At 41.2% G+C, this 27852-nt stretch overlaps 1 protein-coding gene and 1 non-coding gene across 5 annotated transcripts in view; one reads left to right on the forward strand and one right to left on the reverse strand.

Annotated features, from left to right (window-relative positions):
• The window catches only part of ADAM23 (ADAM metallopeptidase domain 23), a 215733-nt gene extending 188719 nt beyond the window's left edge, over positions 1-27014 (forward strand). The window contains exons 23-26 of one of the 4 annotated variants that reach the window (XM_038748695.1): positions 10-178; positions 721-832; positions 15888-15978; positions 25973-27014. In XM_038748695.1, the coding sequence (XP_038604623.1) occupies positions 10-178; positions 721-832; positions 15888-15978; positions 25973-26021 (421 nt within the window). In that variant the 3' untranslated portion in view covers positions 26022-27014. The other 3 variants (XM_038748696.1, XM_038748697.1, XM_038748698.1) reach the window with 3 other exon arrangements.
• LOC119931224 lies at positions 20863-21000 on the reverse strand. Its single transcript, XR_005452078.1, has one exon. It is a non-coding gene; the product is annotated as a small nucleolar RNA SNORA7 (small nucleolar RNA).
• Positions 27015-27852: the final 838 nt, after the last annotated feature.

Genomic DNA, 27852 nt, shown 5'->3' on the forward strand with positions numbered 1-27852 from the left:
TTCCTCCAGTGGAGCTCATGTGGTTTTGGATGATGACACAGATGTCGGATATGTTGAAGATGGAACTCCATGTGGTCCGTACATGATGTGTCTAGATAGAAAGTGCCTCCAGATTCAATCCCTGAACATCAGCAGTTGCCCTCTTGGTTCTAACGGCAAAGTTTGCTCAGGTCACGGGGTAGGTACTTCTGTTCATGTCTAAAATCTCTTGTGGGAATGCTCGCATTTGACATTTCAAATGTTACTTTGGCTAAGCTCAGGCAAGACGGGATTGGATGCAACAGTTATGTGTGCGTTCAATTGAAAAGAAAGTGAGTTTGGTTAAACTGAGTTTCGTAGGAGAAAGGACACATAATAGACACATTCCCTGCCCACAGAGAGGTTAGAGTCATATAATGACTCTGGCCCAGAAGTAATCAATCCAATTGTCGGTATTTATTGAGCAAATACTGTGTGCACTGGTCTAAGTGCTCAGGAGAGTAAAATAGAGTAGACTATCCCAGAACACACAGTCTAAATCAATCAATGGTATTTACAAAGTGCTTACTGTGTGCAGAGCATGCTATTAAGCACTTGGGAGAGTACAACACAAGAGTTGGTAGACACATTGCCTGCCCACATTTAGCTTAGTCCAAAAGCGAGGTAGCAAACCACAGATGAAAGCCTCACTTGTTTGTTGCTAAAAACATGTCTCTCTTTTTGTCCTCTTTCTCTCCTAAGGTGTGTAGTAACGAAGCCACCTGCATTTGTAGCTTTACTTGGGCTGGGACAGATTGCAGCATCTATGATCCTATCAAGAAGGATGATTCCAAGAAGGATGAAGGACCCAAGGGTTTGTACGATTTTAGTACCAATTTTTTGCCCAGTTATAAGAAACTTCCTTTCATGTGGCAGCAATAAAACAATTTGGTAGGCTAAGAAGGGGAAATCTTTAATATTGTATCTTCCTGTAGTCAAACGTGTATATTTTTCATTTATTTATAGTATTTGGTAAGCAATTACTGTGCCAGTAATCAAGCGTGTATAGTTATTATTCATTTATTTATAGTATTTGTTAAGCACTTACTATGTGCCAAACCCTATTCTAATAGCTCGGGTAGATACAAGTTAGTCAGATCGGACTCAGCCCCTGTTCAACATGGGGCTCCCTCTAAGTAGGAAGGAGAACTGGTTTTGAATTCCCCATTTTACAGATGAGGAAACTGAGTCACAAAGAAGTTAAGTGACTTGGCAAGGTCATGCAGCAGGCAATTGTCTGAGCCAGGATTAGAATTCAGGACCTTTAACTCTTTGGCCCATGCCCTTTCCACTAGGCTATGTTGCTTCCTATTATAACTAGCGTTCAAGATAGCGTGATGTGTGGATTGGGGGATTGGAGAGTTAACAATGTCTAGGTGTATCCTCTGATCTTTCATTATTCCACATCTAGATTTAGAAAGGAATCAATCTAATGATTTCCCTTCTTTCCAGTTTCCATTTTATTGTTTTTTTCCCTTTCATAGTTCCATCTTTTTCACAATCAAATGTTTTCTATTGGATCGCCCTTAAAGGTTTTCCAATTCAGGAAGAATATTTTTCCCATCTCTTTCCCGTGGCTCCTTTTGTTCTTTCTCCTCTTTGGAAGGTGAGTCTCAGAAAAGGAGAATTGAGCCTTCTGAAATCAAACGTCACCTAAAATTATTCTGTCTCTCAAGAAATCTTAGTCCTTCCTTCCCTTAAATCTACCCTGAGGACTGGAAATTAGGCTCTTCCTGTGACCAGTTTTAGAAGGAAAGTTAGAATTATTGTTGATTCATTTTCCCAATATTATTTTCCCCCTGTGGGTATGTTTAATAATAATAATATTTGTTAAACACTTACTATGTGCCAGGCACTGCACTAAGAGCTGGGGTGGATACAAGCAAATCCGGTGGGGCACAGTCCCTGTCCCCTGTGGGACTCATAGTCTCAATCCCCATTTTACAGATGAGGTATCTGAGGCCCAGAGAAGTAAAGTGACTTACCCAAGGTCACACAGCAGACAAGTGGCAAGCTGGGATTAGAACCCATGACCTTCTGACTCCCAAGCCCGGATTCTATCCTCTAGGCCATGCTGCTTTTGTGGGATAATGATGCCTTAGAATCTGTGGTGTTGGTCCACTACTGGCCATGCTCAGCATCATTGGGTCCACATCTGTCTACTCATCCTCTGTACCACTGTGGTATCGCTTGGCTCCCGCTCTTTTATGTTATTGAGCTTTCTTGATCACGCGCCCAAATGGCTAACAATATATTTTTCCTGGATTAAAAGTTTATAGGCTAATCCGCTGACACCCGGTTTGGAAGCCTGAGCACGAAGCCTGAACATGGCATTTCTGCTACTGCAGTAGGAAGACATTAGGGATGAGCATGTTAGGTATTGTATTGTGCATTCTTTATTCAGAAAAGTATGATTTTAAAAACCCTGTTTAAAACCGAGACAGTCGAGGTAGAATTTATCTCCTTGGTAGGGTGCACCGTACTAGGCGTTTATTAATAGCTCAAAATGAGCTAAATAACACTCTTGTTTATGGGACCTAAGTTGGATAGGAAAAAGGATTTAATGTTAATCAAGCGTATCATGTTACCTTAGTCCAACTTGAATGGAAGCAGTGATCACTTAGATTGTTATCCTTCGATTATTATAAATACTGGAAAATCAACCTATGGCTAAACACACACTGTAAAAATGTAACTAACCTGTTCTTCATTTCACCTTTTTTGTTCGTTAGGATGCAAGAAGAACTGGAAAATCTTAGTTTTGTTATTCAAAGTATCAAACTAAAAGGAAGAGATTATTTTATTTCTTCTGTATTTTTCCCTGCATTAATAACTGTGTACTAAAAATTACATTTTTTGAGTGGCCGGCTAGTTTACTAAATCTAAAAATGGAATAATAATTGTATTCTTAGTGAATATCAGGTTTACCTTTGAATTATTAATGCTTATTTGCATAATTCTACAAGCGGAAATCAAAACTGAATTAAACATATGTGTTTTATTTGGGGAAATATATTTCCCTTTTATCCTCAAACACAAAGATAACCTTCACTGTGCAAATTCTGAAAAAAATAAAAATAAAAATCACTAAAGAATGAGGAACTATTCCTGTCAGCAAATATCCATTATGGAGTCTGACCTACAGTCAGTCCTTTTGCAGACAAAACCACAGTGATTCTAATTGATTCTAATAGGAGTATCTTTAGGTCATGGCCCTTATATTGAAACTGGTAAATTTGTTTTTATGCTTCACATTTGCTTGATAATGCCCAGGGTCAGGAAAACAAAACATGCTCAAGCCAAGAGAACCGTGAAAACAAACAGCCAAAACTGATTTAAAAAAAAAAAACCCAAAAACTTAGAAATGCACTCAAAAACAAACAAACGAATTATCTTACAAATAATAAAAATCGTCATCACAGTATAAATTCCAGCTCATTGACCATCTTTTACGTAAGGCTTTTGGGTAAAAATAATATCTGATCAGTGAGCTTAATTTCCTTTTGCGTGTGAGTATATCAGTCAGTCAGTGGATTTAAGTGTTTACTGTGTGCAGAGCACTGTCCTAAGAACTTGGGAGAGTCCAATATAACAGAGTTAGTAGAATGTTATAATAAACTATCTTTAGTTAATTATTTTAATCTGGTATGATATTCTTCCATTTAAACATTTTCCTTTCTATATCGTATTACAGAAGTATATAGGTTCTCCAATTGGAAGAGCCGTCATTTAGAAAAAACAATCCCTGCTTTGAAAACGTTTGAAGCCATTAACTTTTCATAACAGAGGGAAGAGATTCTGTGTTTCTCTCTGTGTGTTTGTGTGTATGTGTGTGCGTTTGGGTGGGCAGGGATGGTTCATTCCTTGGGTAACTGAATGCCGGGAGGTTGTTTTCCCCTGAAAAGTGCATTCATTTGATAGGAACATTCCCATGGAAATAGATATTTATGGGGCAATACCGAAGAAATTGCCAAATTCCTAGGGCCAGTGACCACTAGTACCATGGCTTGGAAGGACTATAGGCACCCAGAGGCTGCCGAGGATTGGGGTGTTTGGAAAGATTGGCTCCCACCTGCAAACATCCCCCGTTTAGGGCTCACTGTGGGATAGGGATGGTCCAGGGAGTCTGGGGTCTCCGTTCAGATCCCTGCCTCTGCAGGGAAGAGGTTCCTCAAGCCAGAAACTGCACCTAGCTCAGCGTAAATGCCCCAGGAGCAGGTGAAATCCAGAGGGGATTCCCCAGGAGCTGCTCTGAAGCCTTTCAGTGCCCCACGATAATCAAAGATAATCAAAGATGCCAGGGGGTCAGTACCTGGCAGCTGGGCTGTTGGTTGGGAGCTGCACCAGGAGACCAAGTCACAAGATGCTATTCTGGCATTGGCACACCACTCTCCTGTTCTTTCTCTTCCTCTGTTGGAAATCAATCAATCAATCAATAGTATTTATTAAGTGCCTACTGTGTGCAGAGAACTGAATACTTGAAATGAAAAAATCCGCTGTGCACGCTCTTCCTTTAGAATTTAGAAAAACACTGGACTCTACTCCAGGATTTGAATTTAAAGCCAGTTTCTGCTCTCACATGGAAAGAATGTTTTTTCTCTTGGATTTTTTTTTTTCCAAATTCTGATTTCTGTGACTCTATCCAGGAGACTGCGGGAGATTCCAGCAGTCATAGTTTGTGTCAGATAAAACCTTGATTTCTTAGAGCACTTTTATTCCCAAGCAACTCTCTCTTTATTACTCCCATTTTCGGATGCAGAAACTGAGGCACAGAGAGGTTAAGCCACTTGTCCAAGGTCACACAACAGCCAGTGGCAGAGCTAGTATTAGAAGGTGATTCTCCAGCTCCAGAACTCATGGTCTTTAGACTTCTCCATACTGGTCTGTTAGGGGGACTCTCCTTTCTCCACCGAACACATCGTACTTATTTTCTTGTCTGTTTCTCTCCAAACTCATTGTAATGTGGTTGTTCTTGCAGGAGGCTTTAATGTCCTCCATCAGTCACTGATCTTATTGAGCACTTGTTCTGTGCAGTGCACTGTGCTAAGCTCTGGGGAGAGTACAGTAATAGTTGTTAAGAGCTAATAACACATTCTCTGCCCTCGAGGAGCTTGCAGTCTAGAGAGGGAGACAGATATTAAAATAAATTATGGGTATGTACACAAGCGCTGTGGGCTAAGGGTGAGGTGAATTCATTCAGTCAGTCATATTTATTAAGTGCTTACTGTGTGCAGAGCACAATTTGGCAACATATAGAGATGGTCCTTACCCAACAATGGACTCACAGGCTAGAAGAAGGAGACAGACAGCAAAACAGAACAAGCAGACAGGTGTCAAAACCTTCAAAATAAATAGAATTATGACATATACACATCATTAATAAAATAAATAGAAATATATACAAATATACACAAGTGCTGTGGGGAGGGGGAGAGGGAGGGGGTGGGGCAGAGGAAGGGAGTGGGGGTGATGGGGAGGGGAGGAGGAGGAGGAGAGGATAAGGGGGAGGTTCAGTCTGGGAAGTCCTCCTGGAGGAGGTGAGCTCTCAGTAGGGCTTTGAAGGGAGGAAGAGAGCTAGTTTGGCAGATGAGTGGAAGGAAGGCATTCTAGGCTAGAGTTAGGACGTGGGCCAGGGGTCGACAGCAGGACAGGTGAGAACGAGGTACAGTGAGGAGATTGGCGGCAGAGGAGCGGAGGGTGCAGGCTGGGCTGTAGAAGGAGAGAAGGGAGGTGAGGTAGGAGGGAGTGAGGTGATAGAGAGCCTTGAAGCCGAGAGTGAGGAGTTTTTGCCTGATGCATAGGTGATTGGTAGCCACTGGAGATTTTTGAGGAAGAGAGTGACATACCCAGAACATTTCTGTAGAAAGATAATCCAGGCAGCAGAATGAAGTATAGACTGAAGCGGGGAGAGGCAGGAGGATGGGAAATCAGAAAGGAGGCTGATGCAGTAATCCAGTCGGGATAGGATGAGAGATTGAACCAGTAGGATAGGGGTTTCAATGGAGAGGAAAGGGCAGATCTTGTCGATGTTGTGGAGGTGAGACCGGCAGGTTTTGGTGATGGATTGGATGTGTGGGGTGAATGAGAGAACGGAGTCAAGGATGACATCAAGGTTGTGGGCTTGTGAGATGGGAAGGATGGTAGTGCCATCCACAGTGATGGGAAAGTCAGGGAGAGGATAGGGTTTGGGAGGGAAGATAAGGTGCTCATCTTTGGACATGTTGGCTCAGTCTTGGACAGGTGAATGTGAATGTCAAGTGCTTAAAGGGTTCCGATCCAAATGTATAGGCAACACAGAAGGGAGAAGGACTAGAGTAAATGAGGGCTTAGTCAGGGAAGGCCTCTTGGAGTAGGTGTGAGTTTAATGAGCTTTTAAAGGGGGAGAGAGTGGTGATCATTTATAAATGAAAGGAGAGGGAGTCCCAGGCCAGAGAGAGGACATGGACAAGGGGCCAATGGTGAGATAGATGAGCTCGAGGAACTCTGAATAGATTGGTGTTAGAGGAGCAAAGTTTTGGTGGGAAATCAGTGAGGCAAGAAATGGGGGGAGAGCTAATTGAGCACTCTAAAGCCCATGGCAAAGATTTCTGTTTGATTAGGAAGTGGATGGTCAACCATTGGAGCATCTTGAAGAGTGCGAAAATATGGAAGTGACTTTTATTTGAAAAAATGATCTGGAAAGCAAAGTGCAGTATGGATTGGAGTGGGAAAAGGCAGGATGCCAAGAGGTCAGTGAACAGGTTGATGTGCAACTCTGCTTTTGCAGTGTTCAGTGGAATCTAGTACATCACCTTTAAATACCACAGCCATTAAAATGATAGTGAAGACTCTAGTTCTGTGCATTAATAATAATAATAGTAATAATGGTATTTGTTAAGCACTTAACTATGTGCCAAGCACTGTTCGAAGCACTGGGGTAGATACAAGGAAAGCAGGTTGTCCCAAGTGGGACTCCCAGTCGTAATCCCCATTTTACAGATGAGGTAACTGAGGCACAGAGAAGTTAAGTGACTTGCCCGAAGTCACACAGCTGATAAGTGGCAGAGCTGGGATAAGAACCCGCGTCCTCACTCCCAAGCCTGTGCTCTTTCCACTAAGCCACACTGCTTCTCATAATAATAATAACAATAATAATTGTGGTATTTGTTAAACATTTACTATGTGCCAGATCAGAATTCCCATTCAGGGTACCTTTCCCTTTCCTCTAACACTTTTCCCTCCTTCCCCAGGACGCTTTGCCTCCCCCAGCCCCTTATGACCCTCCCCGGGTCTTCCCTTGGAATATTCAGGTGGCAGGGTAGATTTGCTGCCAAACCACCCAATTGTTGCCTCTCCTCAGAGGTAGGGACCTCGCTCCTTGGGAACCGTAATCCATGGACCCTAACAGGGAGAATCCTTTTCCCACATCCTGTCCCACCAGGATCACTTACCAGCTCTCAACTCCAAGCATTCGAGGGGCTTCTTTCTCCAACGAACTAGCCCTCCTCCTCTGCCCAGTCCTCCCCTGTGATTGGTTGAGTTCCAGCTGGAGTCTTCAGTCCCCGAACAGTTAAGCGCTCAATAAAAAGCACTGATGGATTGATTAATTCAACCAACTTTCCCTCTCTTGGTCCTGTCTTCACTTGTCTCTCCCACTGGTATACTCTTAGTGTCCAGAAAGAGCAGCTGGGACCCCAGTTTTTTAAGATTTCAGATGAAAACTCCAACTGGTCAGAGACTAATCCATTATGTCCTATTCAATATATATATTTGTGTATACATAATAAATTATATTACCTGTTTTATGCATATATATAAATGATACATATAGAATATATATATGCAATCAAACAATCATTCAGTGGAATTTTTTGGCCACTTACTATGTGCAAAGCACTATACTGAGTACTTGGGAGAGTACAGTACAGCAGAATTAGCCAGCACGTTCCCTGCCCATAAAGAGCTTACAGTCTAGAGATTAATTTACAGTCTGTAGAATACGTAGCTAATCTTACATAATCCATTATGTAAGGAGGAAAATTACCCTGCCAGTCCAAAGAACATAGTTCTTCCAAAGTTAACATTTCCAACCTCCCCCTTGAAAAGTCTAAAAAGTAAAAAGAGAAGGTATCAAACAGCTCTCACCATTTTTCACTATTGTTGTCTAGTACTAGAGGGGGCTGTCAGAAGAGAGACATCCTTTGAAAAGTGATTTCAATCCAACTTTTTCCATTTCCTTATGTCATGCTTTGTGTTTCAAGGACTCTTAGCTCAGTTAACATAGAGCTCATTCTATCTCTTGCTCAAAGGAGATAGTTTGCTCTTTCAGTTTATCTTCTTGAAGTATATGATCCATCCAGAGTCGGTAGAGATAATGTTTTGTTCTGTATAACTCCCCAGCCTGGCATGCTCTTCCTTTACCCCTCTTCGCAACCACCCCCAACACTATTCTGTGCTCTTGCCTCTGCTCTGAGAAGTTCCAAATTAAAAAAACAAAAAACCAAAACCTTTCCCACAGGGTTTAGATTTCCGTTTTGGCTTTAAATGTCATTTTAAATAAAGCAAAAGGTTCCATATATCAGCCACGATAGGTGCTCTGGGCTAAAATCTGGCACACTAGTTTCCGCATTCCATTTGTAATCTGAAGAGTGAAGAATATGTGATGCATTATAATTCACGCAAAGTGAAAGAAGTATCAGACCCACTTATTTTGTCTCTGCTTTTTGCCTTTACCTTCAGAAAATAAAGGGCCTTGATACTAGAATTTTTCCAGATGGCTTTGTATTTTGAGACTTAATGTCACTGCTTAACTTTAATAAGTAGTTTCTGCCTATCAGGATCAAAGTTGAGATTTGATTAGTATCGCACATCAGAAAGAATCACCGCAGAGGTTTACAAAGTGACATTTAAAGACGTGAGGTTCAAGAACTGCCAGGGCCAAGAGGATTATCTGGTTAACTGAAGTCCAACGCTCGATGTTTTGATGAGGCAGCTGTCTGAGAACTTGTTCAGGGAAATGACTGGAAGCAGGGTTCAGTCTAAGATAACCACCAAATGAATTTGTCCTCGCCTCCTTTTAACCTGAGATAGAGCTTAAGCCAAGAGACACACTTTGCCACATGTAAATCTTTTCTTGCTGGGTCTCAGGGGTATAGGCAGGGAGTAGTTCAGACTCCACACACCACAAAAAAGGCCTAAATTAGTAGTCTGCCTGTCTTCTACCTTCATTATCCTTCTTCCCCCAAGGTGATGGAGCTTCCCAACTAATAACAGATAGTCTCCTCCCAGAATGCCCCAGTAGGTTTTGGGAAATGTAGATAAAACCACTTTCTCTGCATGATGCGATTGGTACTTCATGCTCCTTTCCCAGTTTAACTCCTGCCATCCATTTTTAAACTATTTTTTCCAGCTCTTTTTTTCCTTGTTTGGCCTCATTGTACAGCTGAAGAAACAGAGGTCCGGAGAGATTAAGTGACTCATCAGGTCTCCTAATCAATTTCATGCTCTTTCCACTGGGCTCTGCTGCACAGGTAGAATGTTGTTTCTCTCCTGTCATCACAATGTTCACCCCAGTCAGGAGGAGTAAGCCATCTTTTACACTGTCCTGAAGGAAAATGCATTGTCCCAATTTAGAAATGCATTCTTCTAACATTTCCATGTGTTTTTTAGCGGAGGGGTCCCTCTGAGCTCAATTTTTTTCCCTCTCTTTCTGTATTTTCTTTGGCTTACAAAAGAAAATCTCTTTCACACACACATACACTCATATTCACACACACACACACATATACACACACAATACTAGACCAAATCAGGATAATTTGGTCATCAGAATTTCCTATTTGGATTTCCTCAGTTTCCTGTTTGTCATTAGGTCAAAAATGTCCACTGATTGGAGAGCTGTCTCATTATTAAGAAAGTTAGAGCTATCTCTGATTGTTCTGACTGAGACAGACTACCCGACGGAATGCTTTCCCGGATTTAAGGGTCTTTGATGAGTACTCGAGTGGAAGTTTGAAGCTTCTCATCATTAATCAACTTTCTGTCATTATTTTTCTTCTGTACGCCCCTCTTCACCATGAGTGGAGTTTCCTTAGAGCCAGGCAGAGTCTTCCTGACAAAGGAAAGGTGAACATGCAGCAATCATCTAGAATATTTGATCAATGTAGACTGCGAGTCAGAATAATCGAGTTGTGAAATGTAGCTGTCTTTTGCCTAAATAGCTGAACGATCACCTTGGTGTTCTCCTGCTTGGGGAGACACAGTTTTCATATTGGGAGGGAGTAGAACCCCTCGGCCAAATCAGCCAAGAACAAAGAGGGCTTTGGGACAGGGTTTCCCTAGGGGGGAAGCCCTGGGAAAGACTTCTGCAGTCCGAAGGACATCCTAGCTAGAAGCAGTCAGAATTTGTCTCTCCAAAGCCAACCCCAGCTACTCTGCCCTCAGCAGATCTGCTGAATTCATTGTCATATTTATTGAGTGCTTACTGTGTGCACAGCACTGTACTAAGCACTTGGGAGAGTACAATACGGCATGGAAATCCCTGGATAGATCCCACTGACCCCTAACCCTGTCATTTTCCCCATCCATCTCTACTTCAGCCAGGTGTCCAGATGGACTGGCCGTAGAGTGTGAGCTCTTCCCGACGGTCAATCAAAGGGTTCCAGAGCAGATCAAAGACCTAAGGAAGACCCTTAAATCTGGGAATAAAAATCCATAAATTAAATAAACAAATAAATAAAATCCATAAATCAAAATCCATAAGCAGAACAGAGTGGCTTGAGCCAAACCCAAAATAGCAAGCCAAAAAGTATCGATACCAGTCCTCTTTGTGTTTGAGTGGACAGGGAGCAAGGTGTTTGCGCTGAAAGAAACACATTGATTTAGGATTTTTCTGCTCAAAAATTGTTTTTCTTAATAATCATGGATTTTGCCCATATAGATAAGACCACTTAGCTTGGTTCTCTTAGTGCCTAAATTCTCTCTTTGTCTAGAGCTTTAAAGTACTAAATTTGCAGACCTTCCACCAGAACTGCATTTAATAAATCCTGGGCTAGATATGGTGAAGTCCCAGACCTATTCACAAGATTTACCTCAGATGCCAAGAGAATCTAGATTGACTTAATATACTATAGGAAGAGAAAGAAAATCCAAATTGAATCAAAATCAATCAATCAGGTTTATTGACATTTCCTGTGTGCAGAGCACTATACTAAGCACTTGGGAGAGTACCGAATTAACAGAGTTGGTAGTCACGTTCCCTGTCCAAGTTTGTTTAAGAGGTGAAGGCAGCCCATCTGCAGTATACAGAATTAGAACAGAAATCCTGGCATCTGACTGAGAGTGAACCATGTCTTTAATAATTCCCACTTCTAAATGTGATGGAAATATTTAAAGTGTGTGTCTAGTTGTTGCGAATACAACTCCTGGAGAGATTAATCTAAACTTTGTTTTTCTGTTTTGAATTTTATCAATTTTTAAAAATTTTTCTATTGATTTGTGGAGCCGCTTTTTGATCCAGTGTTTGATTAAACATTGTGAAAGTTAAATGATACTTTGTTTAGGACAATTCCTTTAGAAAACTGCCTTGTGATACACTCATACTTTAACGTTCATTGGTAGAAAACCAAAATTGACATGGTCCCTGAATATGACTTTGTTTTTAAAATACTGTACTGTAGATACTAAACATATTTATATAATAGTTTTTATGGAGCTTTGAAGTAAATTCAAAGTTGCACTGAAATATATTTATTATGGACTGTGATTCTATTTTCAAATGGTTTTTTCGAAGTAAAGGTGGAACTGTTGCATCAAGCTGAATTAAACAAAACATTGCCCTGAAGGAGATCTTTTTTAAAAAATTGTGCATAATGTAATCATTTCCTTTACAAAAAAATCTCCCTTTTCCCTCCACACAGTGAGCCTGGCCACTAACAGACTAATAGGTGCAGTGGCAGGAACCATTCTGGCTCTGGGGGTGATTTTTGGAGGCACAGGGTGGGGAATAGAGTAAGCATCTTTCTTAGTTTCAGAGTTTTTGTTTTGTTTTTCTGTTTGGTGCCAGTATGTGAGGTAACTATGTGCACCCCAACCCTCTGTGTACTGTCTCATTGGCTTTGTGTCGTGTGGTGGCCGTATTTGTGGTGTAAATTGGATGTGTCCATGTCATGTGATTTGCTCATACAGTCTTGAACCCTCTCCTGTCTGAGGTGATGTGAGGCATAAAACAATACCTTTGTGAATATTTATAGTACCTTGAGTAAAATAACCTCATGTCAGTATTTCATTGCTCCTAAGCTATAAAAAAGAATGAGAACTTTCATTTTTCAAGATTCTGAATAATAACCGGTAATAATAATAATGGCATTTATTAAGTGCTTACTATGTGCAAAGCACTGTAATGTGTTCCCTATAGAACAGCCTATACCACCAATGCCTTCATCTCCCGTACTGGATTTCCTTTTAATCAGTGGGGCATTCGCTTGACCTAAGGGATCATCAGATCCAGTTAGTTCCAACAGAGAACATTGCATCAGCATTAGCCTTCAGGATTTCCGTCTTTGGAAGGAAGTCTAAATGTGGGGCGGCTGGAATTCCCACAGATTTGGAGATGTAGGGTGAGGAATGGTATGCCATAATTGAGCCATCAATCAGAGATTTGGGAAACCTGTGTTACTGTCATCCTCTCCTTATATAGTAAATTTGAAAAAGTTTGTATCCTTAGAGTCTCCCTTGTCATGTGGCATATCAGCAGGTGAAATGGTCTTTTTAATCCAGGACTTCACAGCTGAAAGTCAGGTAGAGAGTTGGCTGAGAAGACATTGAATATAAATAGGTCTTGCCCAAAAAAGAATTCTGCTTTGTGGGGTGCTGATGTCTGGATTGACTGCCTTGCCCAAATTTAATGGACCATTACCAGCTTGACCTTATGTAGGCTTGAGAAAGTTGGAAAGAGGACATAGAGCACACTAATTCATAGGTCAAGGTAAAACTTTAAATGTTATCATGCTCAATGCTCAATGTGGGTATTCTGTTGTGTAAAGGTACTCACTAAACTGCATGTCCTTCCTGAGAATCGGTATCCAGAGAGCTTAGCCATTATTTCTTCTGCAAGAGGCCTAAGAATGAAAGAACAAACCTTAAGTAATAGCTGGTTTAGCTGCCACTGAACCAGCACAAATTAGCAGCCTCTTGGTGAGATCAAATCATTTTCCTTTATTAATGTTCTGCCTCCAAATCACCTGAGAATATGTTTGTGTAATTTTGTTCAGGTCATTAGATTTGAGCATAAAAATTGAGAGAATTAATTGATGAGTGAGTCTGACAAGTTGATAGATCGGTAGGTGGCATTTTAGTCATGGGAAAAAAAACCAGATGATATTGGATGCAGAATTTGTATAAAATGGCGTTCAGTGTCTATGGAAAATGCTAAATCTACAGATTCCCACCATACTAGCTACAACCTCAACCAAAATTGCTAAGGTATAGCCACTTCTCGTAATGCTTGCAAGACAGCTTTTTAGTAATGCATGAATTTATTGATCATGGAGGTAAATTTCAGCAATTTTGCATTTAATGTTGTAGATAGATGAGCAAAAGGTTTTAAATGATAAAGCAACAACCCCCATTATCTGCATTTGGGGGTCACCCCTCATTTTTTGGTGATTCTTATTAAATCAGGTAAGTCCGGAAGAGTATCTTATTTCCAGCAGAAGAAAATTTGGTCATTGTTATTGATGATTGCTTTTGTGCCATTTTTTTCAAATTTAAATTATTGCCATTCTTGTTAAAATTATGTTTTTGCATAAGGAGACAGGCTTTTAACAAAAAATGAATAGGTGTTAGATTGTTTTAATATAACTTTTCCAAGAATTAAATATGCCTTAAGTTACTAAGGATTATAGAAAAGGTTTTCTTTCATTTGTACCCTTTTATAAGCTATTTATATGTGCTACTTCTTAGATTACATACTAGCATGAGCTAGCAAAGCTCAAATCATATATACTATTAGATTGCCGTATGTGCGAAATGATGCGTTGTAGGTTTTATAGTGCTACTTTGCAAAACAAACTTTTTGAAATGTAATGCATTGCATTTGCCCAAGAGGCCAATGAGATCAATTTGCTCCTTTAATGGTGAGTTTGGAAGTTCGTATATCTTTGGTCTTTGCTTCTACTCCAGAATCCTCAGTGATACCCCCTTTTAATCTAAGTTTTCATATGATTTCTTTTGGCATATTCATAATATTCTGGGACCCAGTTTTCAGTTGGCATTTAAGATAGCAGCACATGATGTATTATTGTATCCATTTGTGTGCCTGGCTGGACTAAAAAAAACAATCAATTGAGAGTATATATTGAGCACCTCCTGCATGCCAAGCACTGTACTAAGCATTTGGAAGTGCAATAGAGTTAGTAGACATGATCCTGGCCCTCAAGGAGTTGACAGTCTAGCAGGAGAGCTAGAGGCAAAAAAGAGCTTTCTCCTTCATACATGGATTCAGGTGGAAACTCAGAGGGCTTTCGAGGCTTGGGTCACCAGCAACAGGGATATGCAGTTTAGAATCGATGGTTGTATAATTCAGTGGGGAAACTTTTTCCTAAATTTGGGAGGATTCTGTGAGTTTGCAAATTATTGAATTGGCTTTATCTTTGCTTTGGAATCAGAGAACTTAGTTTTCTGGCAGAAAACATTCAAAAGAGCGTCTTTTGGGGTGAAGAAAGAAAAGTGTTATTGTAAAATGTATCAAAATGTGGTCAAAGAAGCGGGATGGAGAAATTCCACTGCATTTATTTTTTTTCTTTCCCTCACTTTTATTTCTTCCCCTTTTCCCACTGGCATCGCCCAGGCTCTCATACACTCTCTGGGTCTATCTTGACAACAGGCATATAAAAGAGACTCTTAATGAAACACGAAGAGCTTTGTTCTGCCATTTGCAAAAAAAAAAAAATTACTCCATAGAGTTTTATTCTACACTCACTTCTTCCCTTTTCTGATTCTTTGCTATTCAATTCCTTGATGACATGGAAGAGATGTTGGGATATTAGAAATGTTTTAGTGAGTGAAGAGCCTTTAATTCAGGTTCATATTCTTATCTAGAATTGTTCACACCCCTCTCCAGCCCGTCTTATTTCTGTGCATCCTTTGGTAAATACATTGGGAAACTCTAGGAACTCCAAGATAAGTCGCTAACCCTTTTCTGGGTCCCACTCATGTTTTCCAGTTGGAGAGAAATTGTAATGACTATAATCCTTTTCCTCTTTGGTATTACACTCAGTTCTTCTACAGTGGGGTCATATTATCCAAGAGCCTCTCCTTCACAGAACATGCACTGAAATACTCATGCCACGTCCAGTTCCACACACGTGCATTCAGCCATTTCTTCAGACGCTGCTTTGCCTCGTATTGAGATGGGCACCTGTCCTCAGAAGAACTTTTTCTATTTCCTCCCTAGCATTCTCTCCCAAATACATAATGGAAGCATGCACTGTGGGAGAGTTGACCACAGCCTACTGGTTGGTAACTTGAAAAGGAAAAATAGGGACATGGGTGGATTTTTCAGGGGAATCATCAGGTATATACTTAAATGAATACTGAGATGTACAATACTTAACTGAAACTATCCCAGAAGAACAGGCCAGTGGAATTTAGCCAAGAAATGTAGTGAGGTGATGTTACCTTTCAAGACTGGTAAAACTCTAACATTAAGAAGGAAGCAGGGGTAGACCTTGTTTCTCTCTGTTCCTCCATACAAAAGTCCATGTCCATTTGAAAATGTTTCGAGATCTTTTGGGGTACATTTGCTTCCTTAAATCACTTTGCTGCCTTTCCCATATTGTGAATGAAGTGATTGGTTCTTACGTCTTTCTTCCCATAATCCTTTGTCACAGGTCCTAGCGCCACCAATCTTATAATAGGTTCCATCGCTGGTGCCATCCTGGTAGCAGCTATTGTCCTTGGGGGGACAGGATGGGGCTTTAAGTAAGCAATAGCGCATGTCTTCTCTTCAGTGGCTATGGCATTTCTATTTTCTGCTTACATTGCCAAGTTTTGAGTTCCTGCTACATGATCTCAAAGTGATTCAACTAGATCATTTGCGTTCTGAAATGGGAAGTGGTTCATGATGCCGAGGTGCAAAGTGGGAACAGGTGAGGAGCCAGTCGGCTAGTCATATTTATTGAGCTCTTACTGTGTGCAGAGCATTGTACTAAGCATTTGGGAGAATACAGTATAACAGACACATTCTGTGCCCACAGCGAGCTTACAGTCTAGAGGAGGAGACAGACATTAAGAATAATCACCCAACATCTGTAGGTTTAAGGAATAAGCAAACTTAGAGAAATCTCTAACTAAAGGAGTCAAATTAGTGTTGCAACAAGAGGCACGTACCAAGCAGAAAGTATGAAAGGCACACAGTAGGAAAATAGTTACACAGCGGGCTTGGTGGCAGCCATATGTGCAAACTGACCACTTTGTGTGCATTTGAGATGGCAGAAAGTAATTGTTTTTCATCACATCCATCATGTGATAGATGGATATCAATATCTGTTTTAGACAGATGGATAATTTGAAAATCTAAATTCTAATGTAATATTTTAATTAATTAATTAATTAATATTTTACAGTCTCTACTGACCCGTTTTCCAAATGAGTTCTCAATTATTACGTTACTTCAAGCCGAAGTAGAAGAGCCTCACTGACTCAGTGGTGTAGACGTTGCCTCCATTTACGTGGCCTAGCGGATAGAACGCAGGCCTGAGAGTCAAAAGGACCTGGGTTCTAGTCCTGGCTCCACCACTTGGCTGCTGTGCGACCTTGGGCAAGTCACTTAACTTCTCTGGGCCTTAGTTACCTCATCTGTAAAATGGCAATAAAGACCGTGAGCCCCAGGTGGGACAGGGACTTTGTCCAACCCAATTAGCTTGTATCTACCTCAGCACTTAGTACAGTTCCTGGCATTCATTCATTCATTCAGTCATATTTATTGAGCACTTACTGTGTGCAAAGCACTGTACTAAGTGCTTGGGAAGTACAAGTTGGCAACATATCGAGATGGTCCCTACCCAGCAACGGGCTCACAGTATTAAGGGTTTTACAAATGCCTCAATTATCACATGACCATCAATATAATGTGACAATGAAGTCTCCCTTCGACGCAGAGGAGCCCTAGCCCTGAGCCATCAGGTCCAAGAACCTGTGTGAAGGGAATGATTGGTATTTGTCCAGACCCACTACCTCAACCCTGCCTGCCGGTTCTGTTCCAATTAAAACATGAGATTGACTGGGAAGGAAAGGAACAACAACAAAAAAATTTTTACTACATTGCTTTTGCCTCACAGCCAAATGGAAAACAGTTCTAATTGTTATTCTACTTAATAGCTTATTCTCCCATCCAGTCACTTTAACCCCAAACAGATTAGTCACTAGTGATCACGTGACAATTTTGAGGGATTCTGTAAACTTGCTTTCCAAATGCTTCCCCTACCTTTATAACTATTTACAAACTTGTACCTCGTTATTGATACAGAAATTCTGCAGAGTGCTAGTTAGAGACTGTTTTTGTAGACCTGGAATTCCTCATCACATTTGAATTCCTTAAAAACTTGTCTCCCCGTCATTGTAATGACGGTTTTCCAAGCCCTTTAATATTGGGAAGACTTGGCTTTTACAACACTACATTTCTGCAAGTCATATCTGTTTTCTGGTGAAACGTCTGCATTAACTTGGCACATTACTTCAGCAAAAGGCCTTTGTAAGTGACACTAGACCCACTCATCCAAGTGAACTAGGGTTATGTTACACTTTGCAGCTTATGTGTCATTCACCTGCACAATCTACAAACACGTTATCATTCAGGGGCGGGCTTACCAATGCAGCACCTGGATGACTTCACTATTTCAAAATCCCGGAGCCATGAACGGTAATCTGTAGCAGAACCTCAAAAAGAGTGGCCTGGCCTAGCTCACAGCTTGAAGTGCATGTTTCTTTGGGGGACAACGGAAAAGGCTTTTTTACTTGCTTCGCGCAGTCGATTAGGCTCTGCACATTCCGGTTCCAGACTAACTGCTGACGTTCCAATTTGCTTGTAAAGCCTAGCCAAGATTTGTAAATCATCCACAAAGTGGACAGGGTCACAGAATTGTAGAAGTAGAGAGATGAGATTGTAGAGACTGGGATTTACAGAATGCTGTTAAACCGTGCTGCTGGTTTTATAGGGCAAATCTGATAAGCCTTTTTTCGGCAACCGTTCAGGGAGTATAACTTGGCTGTCAGTTGATGCTATCTTTTCACCATATTAATCACCATGGTAGTGATAAAGTGAGAAAGCATGCAACACTGAGGGAAACTATTGAGTTGAGGAACAAAATCAAGGAATAATCCTATAAGCACAGGCTCATTATGTGTAGAGGATGTGAGAATACCATTGATATCCATTAGGCCTTTGAACGTGGCAGGTGGATTTTAGATTTAAATTGCTTTAAAGCTCGACAGAAGAAGGATTCTACAAGGGCAGGATTTGACATCATTTTTCAAAACCAAAGAGGGTTGCTATTTTAGACTCTGTGATGATTCCTGAATGCACAGATGAAGTTGTTGTGGTTTTAGTTGATGGGGAGGTGAAAAGGGGCAGTAGTGATTTTGGCTTTTTTTGGTCAATCTAATTGTTTTTAAAACGGTGACATTGGACTGTTCTCATTTGAAAGATATTTGGAATAAATATACTAATACTAGTGAAAGTTGAGTTTTAAAATGATGTATAAAGAGCTCACCAATGAAAAAGTAGCAGAGATGAATATGAGTAAAAGAAAGATTTGGACCTCATTCATATCATACCAGAAATTCCTGCTGAAATTAGGGATTATATGGCCCAGGGACATGAACTGAAGAGTCTTAGAGTAATACACTTGACGATAAATATATTGTTGGTCCTGGATACTACAGAGGATGACTGCTTCCTTCCCGAAACCAGATTTTCTTTGGAATCATCTTTTAAGTTAAATGTGAAAGGAGAATAGGGTAACATTTCACTAAACTCAGATCCTTTGGATAGAAAATGACTAAGCTGAGGTCCCCGATTTAGACCTTGTCATTCCCTAAAAGTTTTCTTATGTGTTTAATGTGTGTATTTAAAATTTAATATGTGTATATCTATAAAATATAAAAGTATAAATATATGTGTTTATATAGATATAGATATGCACACATATTAAATTTTTAGAGAATGACAAGGTCTAAATATACATATATTGATATATAAAAACTGCCCCAATAATGGTTAAGGATAAAGAAAGTCTTGAGAAATGGTAGCAACATTTTATCAAGGGCATTTAGGCAATGAGACAGTAGCCCAAATTGTTCTTTTTCCCCATTCACAGAATTAGCTATCAAGTTTAGGATGGAGCTGTTTAGAGCTTATGTATCGGAATGTGATATTTCTGAAAAGACAAATGTACTTTGCTTTGGAAGGTTGTTTCATATATTCATACCTGGGATGGTATCCTTGTACTCTTGTTGAATCCAAACTCCAAGATCAATTGATCGATTGATTGGGCTCCTACTGTACTAAGTGCTTGACAGAGGACAATAATAATAAAATAATAATAACAATAGAAGATCAGTCCCTGCCCTCAAGGAGCTTAAAGAACTTTGAAGATAAACTGTAAATTCATTATGGGCAGGAAACAGGTCTGCCCACTCTGCTATATTGTACTCTCCCAAGTTCTTAATACAGTGCTTTGCTCACAGTAAGTGCTCAATAAATACCATTGATTGATTGAAAACAGGTGATTTTCTTCTGTAGATAGCAAAACCAAATTTGGCCTTTGAAACAGAGATTGAATTTTTGAGGCCAGTTCAAGTCTCTCTTTCAAAAATAACATGACTTTATGAGTGTGATGCCCTTGTCCTCCACCATCATCATCATCATCAATTGTATTTATTGAGTGTTTACTGTGTGCAGAGCACTGTACTAAGCATTTGGAAGAGGTCAGTATGACAGAGTTAGGAGTCACATTCCCACTCACAATAGGTTTACAGTCTCTAGCTTCCTTACTGTTCAACTGAGTCAAGCTCATGTCTACTGCTGCCATAGAATTAGCACATCACGAACCTAAACTCGACTCCTTGTTGCATTTGTTCTTTCCCAAGTGCTTAGTACGATGTTCTGCCCACAGTAAGCACTCAGTATATATGATTGCTTCCCATAATTCTGCGTGCCCTCCTCCTTCACCCACTCCCCCCGACACAGACAGATCCACACACACACACCATGCAGACATCTTGTCTTAGAGAAGCAACGTGGCTCAGTGGAAAGAGCCTGGGGTTTTGGAGTCAGAGGTCATGGGTTCAAATCCCAGCTCCGCCAATTATCGGCTGTGTGACTGTGGGCAAGTCACTTCACTTCTCTGTGCCTCAGTTACCTCATCTGTAAAATGGGGATTAAGACTGTGAGCCCCACGTGGGACAACCTGATCACCTTGTATCCCCCCAGTGCTTAGAACAGTGCTTTGCAGATAGTAAGTGCTTAACAAATACCGTCATTATTATTATTATTATTATGCCATTGAGTTTCCGACCCATAGCAACACCACAGCCACCTCTCCCAGAATGCCCCGCTCTCCATCTACAATCATTCATTCATTCAGTCGTATTTATTGAGCACTTACTGTGTGCAGAGTGCTGTACTAAGCTCTTGAAAGTACAATTTGGCAACAGATAGAGATTGTTCTCGTAGTTTATTCATAGAGTTTTCTTGGTAAAAATACGCAAGTGGTTTAACATTGCCGCCTTCCACACTGTTAACTCGAGTGTCTGCCCTCAACTCTTTCCCGTGCTGCTGCTGCTGCCCACCACGGGTGAGTTTTGACTTGAAGCAGATTGCCTTCCACTCGGTAGCCACTGCCCAAGCCAGGAATGGAATGGGAAGGCCTATGCTTGACTCTCCTTCCTGTAGCCGAGACTGGTAGAGTACTGGAAACTCTCCAGGTGCGACCCTGAGAGGGATATGCAGACATCAGGCAGCTCAAATATAGTTCCAAGGAAGCAAGTATATGAATCCTGGACAGTCCTGAAGAGATAGGCTGGTCAGATCCTCCCTCCCTCAGTCCAGCTAGTAGAGCTGGAATTATTCTTGCTTCCAGGTCACTGGGCAGTGATTCTGCCCCATTGGGTAAGGAAGAGGGGTTTCCTAACCGTCAGTTTCTCCTCCCCATTGCCTACAGGAGAAAGGTCAGGCTCAATCAATAATATTAGCCTTAGTGACAGTTTCTAGAAAAGTTTAGGAACCATATCCTTTTAGATTGAAGACACCAAAGTGAAGAAGGGAACTCATTTTGAAGAAAATGCAGTATCAGGTGAACTCTGGCCAAAGAAACAGATGGAACAATCGTGGCTTGGCGGGGGTTGCAGTGTTCTGAAGAACGCCAGGATTCTCAAAGGGTAATTGCCGTCACATCTAATTTGAGTTGGCATCATCATGTCCAGGTTTCTGCCCGACATGTTCCCAGAGGCTGAACTTCTGTGAAATGAAGTACAATGCAGAAGAGTTCAGCGGTGACAGAGTATCTGAAAGGCACTGACTTCAGACCAGAATTCCAGGGTAACGTGTGTTGCGTTGAGGCTTCTTCCCGAGTCTCACTGTTCCAGTTTCATTTGAACTCCTTCTCTCTTCCCAGAAATTTCTCGGGAGCAAAGCTCTCCTTTACTTCTTACTGCCACCAACCCATAGTCCTGGAGAAATTGATTTACAAAGCTGGGACTCTTCTCCACTTATCTGCTCAGAAAAAAACAAAACAAAAAAAGGGGCAAATAGAAAGCAGTGAGGAATGAGGAGTTGTAGAAGAGGGTAAGAGTAAAGCATGTGTCATCTTCCTAACTGCCATTCAGCGTGGCATTCAAGGCAAGGCAGGTTGTATAAATGGGCCATTTAGAAACATTCAGTATCGGAAGGAGCATTCATTTCATTGTTCCCTTATGGACAAGGAATACTGGCCAAAGCTGGGAAATTCTCGAAGCTGATTCTCCCAGCACGAGCATCCCAAAGTGTTTTCTCTAGGTCCCCATATAACTCTTTCCATCTACAGTCGCATGCTTAGGGCCTATCCATAATCATAATAATAAGGATGGTATTTGTTGAGTGCTTACTGTGTGTCAGGAACTATTCTAAGCACTGGGATGGATACAAGCACATCGGGTTGGACGCAGTCGCTGTCCTATGTGGGGCTCACAATCACAATTCCCCATTTTAGAGATGAGGTAACTGAGGCCCAGAGAAGTGAAGTGACTTGCCCAGTGTCACACAGCAGATGTGGCAGAGCTGGAATTAGAACTCATGACTTTCTGACTTCCAAGCCCCTGCTCCATCCACTATACCATGCTGCTTCTCATCACTTCCAAGGCTGACTCCTGAACTGGCTAAGCTACTCCAAAGGTTAAAGATGAGAAGCAGCATGGCCTAGTGAATAGTGACTCCTGGGAATGGGAGTCAGAAGGACTTGGGTTCTAATCCTGGCTCCACTATTTGTCTGTTCTGTGATCTTAAGTGAGTCACTTCACTTCTCTGGGCCTCAGTTACCTCAGCTGTAAAATGGGGATGAAGACTCATGCCCCACGTGGGACATGGACTGTGTCCAACCTAATTATATTGTACCTACAAGTGGTGGAGCCTATATTAGAGCCCAGGTCCTTCTGCCGCCCAAGCCCATGCTCTATCCACTAGGCCACACTGCTTCTAAGAAGAGGTGGAAGACAAAATCCCTGCCCTCAGGATTTATGATCTAGTGGGGGAGTCAGTCCTCTTTTTCTGTGCTCCTGAGCAGCCCCAAAGCAGACAGACTCAATCCATCAGTCAATTAATGGTTTATCCTGAGTATCCACTATGTGCAAAGCACTGTACTAAGTGCTTGGGAAATTTCAGAAACAAAGTTTCTGGACATTCAATCAATCAGTGGTATTTATTGAATGCTTACTGTGTGCAGAGCACTGCACTAAGTGCTTGGCAGAGCACGGTACAACAGAGTTGATAGAGGCACTCCTTTGTCCTCAGTGAGATTCAAGAATCTAAATGACCAAGTTTGTGCTGTGTTGCTAAGCTGGCAACGCAGCCTCCGTGGTTCTGGGAGACTGAGAATTTATCTGGAGAATTTCAGAATCCCCAGAGGGCTCATTTTATAGCTCTGGTGAAGAATTCTTTGTTGCAGCGAGTCCTCCCGGCTCTCTTTTCTGCCCTTCACCCACCTACTTAGAAATGTACCTTTGCCTTGGAGAATGCTCTAGTTCTCAGTTGGACCATAAAGAACTTTCTGTCCCATTTTAAGCATTTTCTTCCAGAGATGCACTTTTCCTTGCCGGCCAAACGTGGTTATTTTCCAAAGAATAAGCACCAAATTTCTAACTGAAACTATAAAGCGAATGAAATCATTCCTCATTTTATAGCATCAACAGTTCTTTTTGTTTTGGGTTTTTTTTTAATGGCACTTGTTAAGGGTTTCCTGCACTGCAGTGCTGAGGTAGTTACAAGATAATTAGGTTGGACACAGTCCCTGACTCACATGGGGCTTGCAGTCTAAGTCAGAGGGAGGAGGATTTAATCCTCATTTTACAGATGAGGTAACTGAAGCACAGAGAAGTTAAGTGACTTGCCTGAGGTGACACAGCAGGCAAAGGGCAGAGTCAGCATTAGAACCCAGATTCTCTGGCTCCCAAACCCCTGCTCTTTCCACTAGGCCACATTGCTTCCAATCATAGAGCAGCAGGAGTACTGGAAGGACTGAAATAGAAAAAAATGGATAAGGATGTTCTTGGCTACCATCCATTGACAGGTTTTTTTTTAATTTAATTTTTTATTTTCTTCCTGAGCAGCTAGAAACTTTTCTGGGACTAGGGATTATAGGAGGAAGGCTGTTTGAAAGACATGAAGTACAGCGCTGAAGATTAAATAGCAAACTGAAAGACAAAAATGGGGAGAGTTAGTTGTCTTTTTTCCTGATTGATGATATTGCCATATGACACTGTAAATAATGTGCAGATAGTATCTAACGGGAACAGGGTGTGACAGAAAAAAATGGTATTGTGGAACTGAGTCGTAATTGTAGGAAGATGTTAACAGGCTCCTGAACAATGATCATTGTATCTTTGTGTTAAAATGTACCTGTTTCAAAGGGAAAAATCAAACAATTAGGAGGCAATCAGGATTGGTGCAATTGGAGGGGAATTCCACCTTTGGACTGAGTGCCCGCAGTGTCTTAGACCAGCTCTTTATTCATTCAAGCATTCAGTGGTATTTATTGAGCCCTCACTGTGTGCAGAGCACTGTACTAAGTGCTGGGGAGAGTGCAGTCCAATAAAATTGGTAGACATGGTCCCTGCTCACAAGGAGCATTTAACTGGAATTTGATGGATCTAGAGAAATGGGTTTAGATTCATATATAGTCATTTACAAGTGATGATGAAACTTGCTTTCAGGTGAAATATCCATTTTTTTTACACAGTAATGAAAAATAGTAGAGGTAATAAAGTCCAAAGAGAAGCTCGAGTGCAGGTCGAACCTTTTTCAATAATTATGATCATCTTCCTTCTACTCGGTGAATGGCTGCATCCATGGATCACAGATGTAGAACTAGAAAAGGCTTTGCCAATTTCTAGATTGCTTCAGTAACAGCCTGCCTGCTCTTGAGTTTCCAGAGACCATTCAAATGATTAAAATAATGCCACTTTGGTACCTTTTGGTCAAACTCCCTTGAGGACAACCGAACAATCTCCAAGGCGGTCAGGTGCTGGGGAAGGCATATCCCATGGGAGTTTTGTTTGGGAATCTTCCTGGACCGCGGAAGGTGTTTTCCATTATATTGACTCAGGAGAAGTGGTTCAGTGGTAATGAGCTGGGGATACCTGCAAAGAGAAAAGTAGAAGACTTGGTGTTTGAGGTATTAGGGGATCTTTTGAATTCACTGTTCTGTGTTTTTGCATGACACTTTGGTGGTGGTAGTGGTGCACTTCCCCAGTATTCAGACAAATTGCATGAGCCCCTTGCTTGATGCCCTAATTACATAAGCTAGATCACGGGGAGGTTGCACATAACTTTCATTATTGCCTGGAAGTTGTCTTGCTGTTATATTAATGTAGGGTATCCTAACTGGGAGACTGGGCAAAGGGATGAGAGCTTTTTTAACAGCTAATATTTTTAAAAAGCAAAACTGCTGCAATTGCTTATCTAACCTACACCTTTGTCCACTCTCCTTTGAGGGCACAGTCTCCCTCTGCACTGTCTTCATACCTTCCTAGAGATTGAGAACATTTGGATCCAGAGTACAGTAAGAGCTCACAGCAGAGGCACCAAATTGATCAGTCGGACCATCAGTCATATTTATTGAGGGCTTACTGTGTGCAGAGCACTGTAGTAAGCGTTTGGGAGAGTACAAGATGACGGTAAACAGACTTATTTTCTGCCCACAGTGTGGCATGTGATTGGCTGGCATCTCGATGTCCTGATCCAGTTGACTGCTCGAGGGAGGAGGTTCACCTTGTACCATCCTGCGGGGAGGATGCTAGGAGAGATGAAATGTTCCAGTCCGTCATTTTGAAAACGAGGACCGTTTTGGTTTCCCTATGGGGGAGAAGGCCAAAGATAGCATGGCAAAGTCTGTGCCCTGCCCCAACTTTAAATTCCTCAGCTGGCCAGTCCGGGGACTATTTGCTTTTGAATTGAGACAGCTTGGGCGCCAGATACTTCCCCTAATTTAGTGGTAGATACTCCGAAAAGCCACTTGACTATCACAAGTTGATATTGCACTGGCTAACAAACATTATCCGGATTCACTCAGCATTCAATCTCTGCTTCAGTTTATATCTCACCTAAAGAAGCTGCCCTGGTGTGAGTTCATAACTTTACTCTTTGGAATTGGTTTTGTCGTTCTCTTTTGTGGAGTGTTTAATATTCTCATTTCTGCTTCCATCTCCTTTTGACACACTCTGGAAGAAATGTCAAAAAAAGAAGGTACGACCCCAACCAGCAAGGCCCCATATGAAGGAATTGCCGTGGATGAACTTCTTGCACCACTGGATTCTGGGTATGACATCTTTTATGACAACTGAGCAGGAACCGTGAGATCGATAAACAAGAACACTGAGTGGTAACAACTGCAATTAAATTTGGAGGGCTGGGAATGGGGCGAAGGAAAACTGCTCTTGTTGAAGATCAGTTCAAATACTCCCCTTCCCCACTTCTCTAGAAAGGATTAAAAAAAAACCAGACAGTTCAAGTGGGTGTATGCGATAACTGTTTCAGAATAAGTTTTTTGTGTTGCTTTTTTTAAGTAAAGGAAGAAGGGGCAAGCAATCAAGTGCAATAAAAGGAGCATTTCCAAATAATACAATAGCAACCTGCAGGCACTCAGTATCTTCTAAATGAGTTTGCATGACTTATTTTCATATTAACGACAAACTCCAATGGCATGAAGAGCTAATTTTCGAAAGGGTATAAACTGCATGGCATATATACAACCAGCGAGCTCGCAATCCAATCTCCAGCCAAACTTGCAAATGAACATATCCGATGACGATGACACAGAAATTAGAAGCTGATCGACCCTCTCCTTCATCCAAGAACTGCTTCCACCGGGAAACTCGGTTCTGTCTCGGAACTCGTTAACTCCTTAGTCTCGTCCAATCACCATTCCCATTTTTGGACCAAACCAGTGTTTGGACGTGGGAGCTGTGATTTGAACGATGATGCTAATGTATAGTTCTTTAACAGCAAATGTAAATATGAAAATAAGAGATTTTGACACATCATTTTCACTTATCGATATTGAAAGATTTCCTTGTAAAGATTGATTCTGTAAATTTGTTTCGGTTTGGTTTTGGTTTTTTTTTGGTAGCGTGTTGTATAGCAGGTCTTGGTCTTGCTCAGAGCGAGCAGCTGTAGCATGCAGATATAGAGAGTTGAGCACAAAGCAGGTGTGATCTAAAGTTTGTATGCTTGAAACCAAAAAAAATATTAAAATGTAAGTGTAAATGCATATGTATGTAATGACTTACAAGTCTCTCTAGAATTTTTTGATGTCATGCAGAATTGATGTATATAATGTAAGAAAGTATACACCCTCTCAAATTAATCACAAAAGTGCCAAGCTCATGATTCTTTTCCCTGCTTAACTCTTTTATTTCCCTGTTTCTCTCACGTGAAAGGTTAAGTAAAGCCTTAAAAAAATACTCACAATGCGCTTAAAGCTTGGGTAAGACAAAGGCATTCCCTTCTGTCGCCACTGCTACATCTGTCTTGTTTCATTCAGTCAGTCAACTGTATTGTGCTCTTACTGTGTGCAGAGCACTGTACTAAGTGCTTGGGAGGGTACAATATGATGATATATTCCCTGCCAACAACAAGCTTACAGTCTAGAGGGGTAGACAGACGTTAATGTAAATGAACTACGGCTAAGTACATGAGTGTTGTTGGGGCTGGGAGGGAGGAATGAAAAAAGTCAGGGTGACACAGATCTGTCTGATTTAAAGAGGAAGGGTGTTTCAGGCCAGAGGACGTCAACTATCTCTTAATTATCTGTCCGACTCACTGTATGTGTGAGGGTTTATCCATAGAGAGAGAGAGAGAGAGCGTGTGTGTGTTGCCTGTAACCTTCTTTCCTCCAGATTGTATTGCAATTTGCCCTGAGTTTCCCTCTTTACCACAAACACCCTTCTAATGCTCTATCAGTTCCTTGCTGCTTTTCATGATACTTTTGTCTCCCACTAAACTGTGTTCAGTTTTCTTTTAGCAAACGGAAGCACTTATGTGATTTCTAAGTTCACTTAATTGCACCAAAGAAAAGGTTCAGGTGATATTCCTCAATGACACCCATC

This window comes from Tachyglossus aculeatus, chromosome 7 (assembly GCF_015852505.1).
Source record: "Tachyglossus aculeatus isolate mTacAcu1 chromosome 7, mTacAcu1.pri, whole genome shotgun sequence".
Taxonomy (NCBI): Eukaryota; Metazoa; Chordata; class Mammalia; order Monotremata; family Tachyglossidae; genus Tachyglossus; species Tachyglossus aculeatus.